The following is an 8,216-nucleotide window of genomic DNA, read 5'->3' as shown; positions in this document are numbered from 1 at the left end:
AATGGTGTTACGGAAATCTTGCCTCCTTAGGTTGTTGAATATTTTATATTTTTATATTTTATTTTATTGGGAAATTACACCTTTATTTCGGTGGCACACACAAAGGTGGTGGATACCATATTTATTGGAAAGTAGAGGTAGAGAATGCTCTTGTCGCCAATTTGGATACCTGATAGCTCTGATTCAGGGAATTGCTTGCTGTGCCGCCCTCTACAATAATTTGGTCAGTCATAACTAGAAATGGCGGAAGAGATGAACACAGTGGATGATCAATCTCCAACAAAATCGTCCGTCTCCGTAATAAAACGAGAAGGTAACTTTTATTTCTGGATGAATATTCTAGAATAATTTATTTAATTAGTGTTGAAATTATTTGAAATAAACTTAACATCCTTTAAGCGTATTTCTTCTGAAGAAGCCTAGGCTAGCCTCGCCTCTCCACCGAGGATCGAGTCTAGGCTAGAGGGCCATTCGTCCAGACTAGCCTAGGCCTAGGCCTTACTCTAGCGGCAAGGGGTGTCGGTCAATACCCACTCTGGTTAACCCGTACACAAATTTTGGACGACCCGTACCCACGTTTAGTTAACCCGTACACGCGTCATTTTGGTCAACCTGTACCCAAAAGATATTTGTATCTATCATCAGTACGATCTTGTGCGGTCTGTAAGAAGATTGTCGTTGCCGATAAAGGTAAGTTTTACATAGTTTTAATTTTCTCTGCTTCGTTTTCTTTTTCTTTTCCTCTGTGCCTAGGTATTCTTTATGCCGTGGCTAGAGATACGGTACCGTATCGGAACTTCTGTTTGCTAAAGGTACGGTAAATTATATTACGTCATGATTAGCCAATAGAAACGCCGATACATGCCTGACGTCATTCAGTGCACAGCTGCTGCAAGAGTAGTGAGTGTGTGTGTTTTGTTTTAGCAACGATCGAAGATAAGAAATTTCGTTCGTTCGGGGGTGTTGTTGACAGGCTGTGATTAATATTCTGTAGCCCGAGGCCCTATAACAAATAAAAAGGATAGCAGTTTTGCTAGATTTGGCGACATCAATCGAGAGTAAACTATTTTAATAGTAGAAGCCAGGCCTAGGCGGCCTTAGCTACCCCTGCTACTGTGTGTAGTATACGCACTGTAGGCCTATATTATACTACTACAAATAATGTTTACTCTCACTGATAATTACAATCTCCATGTTGCTTGGTTGGCTATTTCAATCAGCAATAATAACTAGTGCCTACTATTCTATAGGCTTAGGCTAGGCCCCTAGTAGTAGCACTACAGTACTAAGCCTAGCCTAGTAGTATGCCTATAATAAGCATAGGCCCCTAGGTGGGTATTCGGCCTAGGCCTAGCCTTAGTATAGTAGACCATTCTCTATGGTAGACCATAAAATACACAAGAATAAGAAATAAGGACTTTTAACCCAAACATTGTGATAAGCCCCAATCGAAGTACATGAAATGGGCCTATTATGACATAAATTTGATCGTAATTGTTCGCGCCACACGTTTCTCATTTCAGCAACATTTATTTCTTTCATCTTACATACAGTAGAAAACAATTAAATTGAGCAATAATAATATCAGAATAACTGTATAACTAATAGCAATTAACATAATATAAACAATGAAAGAGGCAACAGCTCTGGAAGTAAATTCGGTTTAAAGGTTAAACCGAAACTTGTGTCGAGCTAGCCAGATAATAGACAATAACAGTAAATTTCAAAACACATCAAAAACAAAACAACAAGAAAACAACAGACGAACATCAGGAAAGATGGAAAAAAAGAGGGCAAATGACACGGAAGCACTGGTTAATAGCTGGACAAATTTTAAGGGAAATTAATCATAAAAGGATAAGAAATGAGTTTTTAATTTATTAAGGAATATAATAATTGAAGGGGCAGATGAAATTTCTTTAGGAAGCTTGTTAAATAATTTCGATCCACTATACCGGATGTTATGCTCTGTTATTTTGTTAGTAATATCGATTAAGGCAAAAGAAGTGGAATATTTTTTTCTAAAACCAAACTGCTTATTATAAAGGATATCATATTTGTTAATAAAATCATAAGCACGATCATAAATAATTTTTTCAAGGACCTTGGAAAAAAATGGAAGAATCGAAATTGGACGGTAATTGTTGGGATCAGTTCTATTGCCCTTTTTTAAAAACAGGTGTTATTTTACCTATCTTCATGCTATATGGAAAAATACCAATAGAAAGCGATAAATTAAAAATGCGAGTTAGTGGAAAAAGAAATTAATCAATAGATTTTTTGACGTTACCAGAGATGTCATCAATGCCCGGGGCCTTGTTATTTTTAAGAGTCTTAACAATCTTGAGCACTTCGTCTTCACAAACTGGAGAAAGAAAGAGTGAATTAATAATTGGTGGTTCAAGAAAGTCATTGAATGATTTAGAAGAATTATTGATAATTGAATTAGCAAGTTTCGGGCCTGTATTTGTAAAATGATTGTTTAATAAGTTTGCAACTGATAAGGGATCTTTTGTTAATTTATCGTTTACCTTAATCTCAATACCAGATTGATTACTATTGTTTAAAGATGGTTTAAGAAGAGAATTAATAACACGCCAGGTACCTTTGATGTTGGATTTTAATTTGCTAAAGATGTCAGAATAGTAATTTCTTTTGGCGGTCTTCAGGATTGTGTTTAGTTTGTTTCGATAATGCTTATACTTTGAAATATTTGAGTTAGTGGGTTGACGGAGGCTTTTAGAATAAAGTTTATGTTTACATGTTATTGAGGTTAGCAGTCCGTCACCCATGGTTTCAGTTTGGGTTTATATTTAATAGGATTATGTTGGGTTAAAGGAAAGTGTGTGTTATATAGGTAAGAGTATCTATTTAAAAATAAATCATATGCATAGTTAGGATCCGAGGCATTGATGACATCTTCCCGTGAACTGTTAGATAGGTCGTTCCGGAAGTTATAGATATTATATTCATTGATTTTTCTAGAATGCTAATGGTTATTTATTGGTTTATTAGGTTTGCATAAGTTACTAATATTAAAAATAGGAAGATGATCAGTGGAATCATCAATAACGATACCACTGATGCTGGATGACTCGATGTCATTGGTAAAAATGTTGTCAATAAGAGTTGCGGAATCAGGAGTAATTCTTGTCGGTCTATGAATAAGAGGAAAAAAAGAATCATTAAAAAAGCAGTGTACAAAATCATTAATGTTAGTATCAGAATCAAATTTTTAAAATATCAATATTAAAATCACCAAGAAGAAAGACTTTTTTCTTTTCTCTCGATATTTTCCTTAACAAGATTTCAAATTGTTCAGTAAATGAAGACATTGATATATTATGTGGTCTATATATAGTACCAATAATTAGGTTATGTTTGTTTGTATTTTGTATTCTCATGATCGCGACGTCGACTTGGCAAAAAAAGCCGAAATCGAGTCGGTCATTTGTATTGGCTAATCATGACGTAATTTAATTTACTGTACCTTTAGCAATCGGATGTTCCGATACGGTACCGTATCTTTAGCCACGGCGTATTCTTTATTATTAGTGTCCCTTTTTTCTCTTTTCTCCTATTTTTCAATTTTATTTTTAAAGTTTTTAATTTTCTCTGGTTTAAATTTTTCTTTTTCTTTAATTTTGCCTTTGAGTAGGTATGTTAAGAAAAAATTCATCTTTTTTGGATTCAAATGAAATTCATATGACACATTCTACAGCATTCAAACATTAAAAAAAATTTATTTGGTTAAAATCATCCCACTGGTTGATTTTATATGAATTATTTAAATGTTTTATTTTCTTGGAAATCTGGTAGGAATTAGTTGTATTTATGTCAAAAAGTTCACAATTTTTAAATTTTTTATTTCTATTGTTTTTGCACAGATTTTGTATCCGCAGCACTTCACAACCCTCAACTACAAGAACCACATTTATTACTCCCCTCCCCTCCCACTCCCCTCCCCTGATCCAGATATGAAAAGTACAGTACAGAATAAAAAGTAATTAAAAAATATATACATAGAGTAATAAGTTGTTGTCATACATTACTATCACTAATAATAATAATAATAATAATAATTTGGATTTGTAAAGTGCAAACTTACACTTACACTTACACTTCAACTCATCCCCATCCCCTCTTCACCCAAACCAACCTCAGACCCCACCTCAACCTCAGACCTCAACCCCCCCATCTGGTTCCCCACCCCTTATATTTCTTAACCCCTCTATATTAAAGATACTGAATTATTACAATACTGTACATTATTACATTACAATATTTAAAATGACAACATGCAAATCGAACTACCCCTGTACCTTCTTTCACTACTACCACCTCCCTTCCCCATCATCTTTCCCCACCCAGCATATATACTATAACTGCACACATTATAAAGTGATTAAACAAACAACATATACAGTAATGAATTGTTATGATACATTACCTATCATATATAATGGAACTGTACAAATAATAAACTTATAGTAATTAAATAACATATACAGTAATGATTTAATACACAATATACCCTACCCCATCCATAAAAAAATATTTAAATTTCATATATATTTATATAAAATATATATACATCACATACAAATAAAAGTTACTACCCACACCACACCCAATCCCTTCCCCAACCACTAGGGCATATATAGTATTATACCATATACCCTAACAAACAAGATCTAATTTCATAATAAATTTCAGTATATATATTTACACATACTGGCAAAACCCTCCCACCTTTACATCACTTTCATCATTCTATATTTACAATTAATGCATCACAGAATTTTTTTTTTTTTAATTCATTGCAGGACCAGATTACCAACTGTCAAGTCAATGGCTAGAGAGTACATTGGGATATCATAGCTTTCCGCATCATCCTCGTACGATTTGTCAGTTCCCCGATACTCTATTCTATATACAGACTTTCCTTTGAGAAATTTTTTTACTGCGCCACAGTAAACTTCCAACTTCCGGGTCTCTGAATCATACCAGATGTGCTGGAGGTAGCCCGAAAGTTTTCCTGACATTGACTTGAAGTTGGTCTTCAAATCCTTTCCATTCCTCTTTTTATTTCAATAACTTATCAAGTCCTTTTGCTTTCAGTTCTTTATCCATCATCTTTCTCTCAGCATCATTTCTTTGCTGACCCTTATCCTCAATACTTTTGCGAATTTCTGCCTACTGTATACTTCTTTCGTCGTTCTCTTTCTTACTTTGCGTTGCATCCTATCAATGGAAATAGCTGTATTCATTAGACGTTTTTTTGTTGACTGTTCCGTTTTAATATTAATTTTAAATTGTTTTGCATTATATGGCTGCTGTCTCTTATACACATCTAGATGTGTCCACGTGCAATGTATTCAATTGTGGCATTGGGCTTCATTGTTTTTCTTGCTGAAAACATCCCAATCATCTGTTCAGCCTCTATGTTGTGCAATCTAGCAGATGCTGTCTGCTCCTTGAACTCTTCCGTAATATCTATTTCAAAATATTTCGAAAATTGGCGATGAAAAACTTTGCTTGTAGCCTCGAAACACTGCTTCATCATTACATGGAACAAATCACGATCCACTGGTTGCACTTGCATTTCGCTCGCATCAACAAGCTCTTCCCCAAAGCAGTTTTCCTTAGTCGTTAGGGTAGAATATGGGTCCCTTGCAAATTCGTTGATCTTATCCATTGCATGTCCGATTATGTCGAATGCATCTAGATGATTAAGCTGTTCAACTGCACTCACATAAAATTTTCTCATCCAGGGTGAGGAGATGATTCTTCCGATCAAACCTAGTACCTGCAGTTATATTTTTGCATGTTTTGTTTTAAACACAACAGACAAAGCTGAAGTCAATTTAACGCTAGATAAACCAGAAACAAAAAGGTTGGTAAAAAAATTGTCCTTCATGAATATCTGGCCAGCTATGTGAAATAATATGTGTAGGCGATTGCCCTGGTATCTAGGTATAAAACCTTTCTTGAGGCCAGCCTTTACCAGTTCTGTTTTGAACTGCCGGGGATCACCTTTCCCATCTTTATATCTCAGTTTATTAACGTTGAAAACAATACGCTGCCCAATGCAGCCACTACCAAACAAGGTTTTTTCTTGTATTTCCCTTTCTCTTTCAACAGTTGAAAGAGCATCCCCGCAACTTTTCCCTATTGTTTCTAGTGGATGTAAGTGGCAATTTAATTCTTGAAAATTTTTCTTCCATGTTTTTTCTAACAACATTATAGTTAGGAATTTGGTTGACTCAATCAGCAACACCCTGACAGATAGAGCAACGGTCAACCATGCTGATGTTGGTGTTGCTGATTGAGTCAACCAAATTCCTATGCACTGTCTCAACATTTTCTTTCTTTACGCCAAGTTGTTTATTGTTTCCTTTATGTGGCTTTCATAATCGATACGAGTTCCACCAGGCAACTCATCCAGGGCAATTACCATACTTTCTACATTTTAACTGATGTATACGCCATTCACGTCAGTGCCCTCTTGAGCAGTCGCATCAAATCCAAGAGTTAAATTAGCCGATGCAAGCATGAATTGTGTGCATTGAAAATCAGAAATTGCTCTCAATTCTCGCGCCATATTCTCAGCAGTTCATGTTGAACCAGATTTTACAATCAGTTCTTCTATATGTTGCAGCAGATCTTTCTTTTGTGTTGCTAATCAAGTCAACTTTCCTTTTCTCCTTCAACAGTCTGTCTTTCATTCGATTTAGTTCTTGCTTTAAGTACTTATTTTTAATTTGTAGAGCAGATTTTCTTGTTTTTGTATTTGTTCTCCTCATTTCTGCATACTTCTTTTAAAGGCACTCTGTAAGTGTTTCTGTTCCAGCTGGTGGTATTTCCGGATCGAGGGGTGTTGTCTGCAATACTGATGAACTTGATTGCACCTCTATAAGCGCCTCTGTTTCAGCTGACGATGTTTCCGGATCTAGGGGTGCTGGCTCCAATACTGATGAACTGGATGGCAGCTCTGTTGAAGTTTGACTTCCAAAATCTGAAAATTTCTCATCACATATTGCCAATAATTTTGTGGCTTCAACTTCTCTGTTAAAAATGTTCGTATTTCTTGACTGTTCTGTTTACAAGGCTCTGGACTTTAAATTTTCGGGCATTTTTGGAAATTCCACCACTCTTTAAAAAAAATCCTGGTGGGAGGTTTTGTAGTACTGTAATAGTATATGTATGTATCGAAAAGGAAACAGATCTCCAGATGAGAAGAATTACAAGACAGTACTGTAGCAATCTATATAAAAAAAACCAAAGAACTGTATACTTAATGCTTTAGAACCAAAGAAGCCATACTCTACCTATTCAGCCAATCAGACCCTTTGATTAAGGTCATGTGACCTTATCACCCAAAAGTATAACTCCTATATCAATTTTACCTCAAATTTCAATCTCAATGTGAGTTATCAAAAACGTACAAATTTTAATTTTATCAGCTTTCTCAAATGAATTCAATTTTGAAAATCAGGATTTTCCTTCTTCCCAGCAACCTTGATGCAAATATCAATATATTTACAAATCCTAAAATTGTTCTGATGCATACAGGTACAAAAAAAATGGCTGTTTTTCCAGATAATTTATCTGGCCGAATGGCCTCTTGAGGCGCACCATTGTGTAATACAATGTTCCCGACGGTTACTTGGACCTGTTCAACCATGAAGCCTTTGTGGTCTAGTGGTTATGAAGCTCGCCTTTTCAGCGAGAGATTGCAGGTTCGAATCCCGTCGGAGGCATTTTATTACACAATGACCTTTATAGGACTGTATATGTACCTTATATATATATGTATATATATATATACAAATTCACGGACTAGTGCTGTCTTGTAAGAATTATGTAGGACGCGTTAAGAATGACAAAATATTCTCTGTATCTACTGGAACCGAGCCGCATAGCTTGTATTCCACTATTTGCATTCACACCTGGGCTGTGTATATATATTGCCTTGGTTTGGCTCTGTAATCATGAGTGGTCGTGGGACTAGTTTGGGCCTTACCTAAGCTGGTCGAACGTTTCGTTTGGGTCTGCACCCTAGCTGCACTGATGAGGCCTGGAAGGCCGAAACGGATCCGTTTGCAGATATTGGGATTCCTTCCAGTGGATGCTTAGTTTATTTTGTCATTCTGATCGGATTTTCTCTACTGTTTCATTTTAATTTTAAATTGTTTTGCATTATATGGCTGTTT

At 35.5% G+C, this 8,216-nt stretch overlaps 1 protein-coding gene and 1 non-coding gene across 2 annotated transcripts in view; both read left to right on the top strand.

The window, feature by feature from the left end:
- The first annotated feature begins 207 nt into the window (after window positions 1–207).
- LOC117123084 (UPF0687 protein C20orf27 homolog) overlaps window positions 208–8,216 on the top strand; it is a 27,519-nt gene continuing 19,510 nt past the window's right edge. Inside the window, exon 1 of the mRNA XM_033268912.1 lies at window positions 208–313. Within this exon, the coding sequence (XP_033124803.1) occupies window positions 241–313 (73 nt within the window). The 5' untranslated portion in view covers window positions 208–240. The remainder of the gene's footprint in view (window positions 314–8,216) is intronic.
- On the top strand, window positions 7,691–7,763 carry Trnak-uuu. The gene has a single exon. It is a non-coding gene; the product is annotated as a tRNA-Lys (tRNA).

Source organism: Anneissia japonica, unplaced genomic scaffold (genome assembly GCF_011630105.1).
Source record: "Anneissia japonica isolate Jap-2015-1 unplaced genomic scaffold, ASM1163010v1 scaffold287913_len271248_cov200, whole genome shotgun sequence".
Classification (NCBI taxonomy): domain Eukaryota; kingdom Metazoa; phylum Echinodermata; class Crinoidea; order Comatulida; family Comatulidae; genus Anneissia; species Anneissia japonica.
This window is presented reverse-complemented; position numbering and strand designations above follow the sequence as displayed.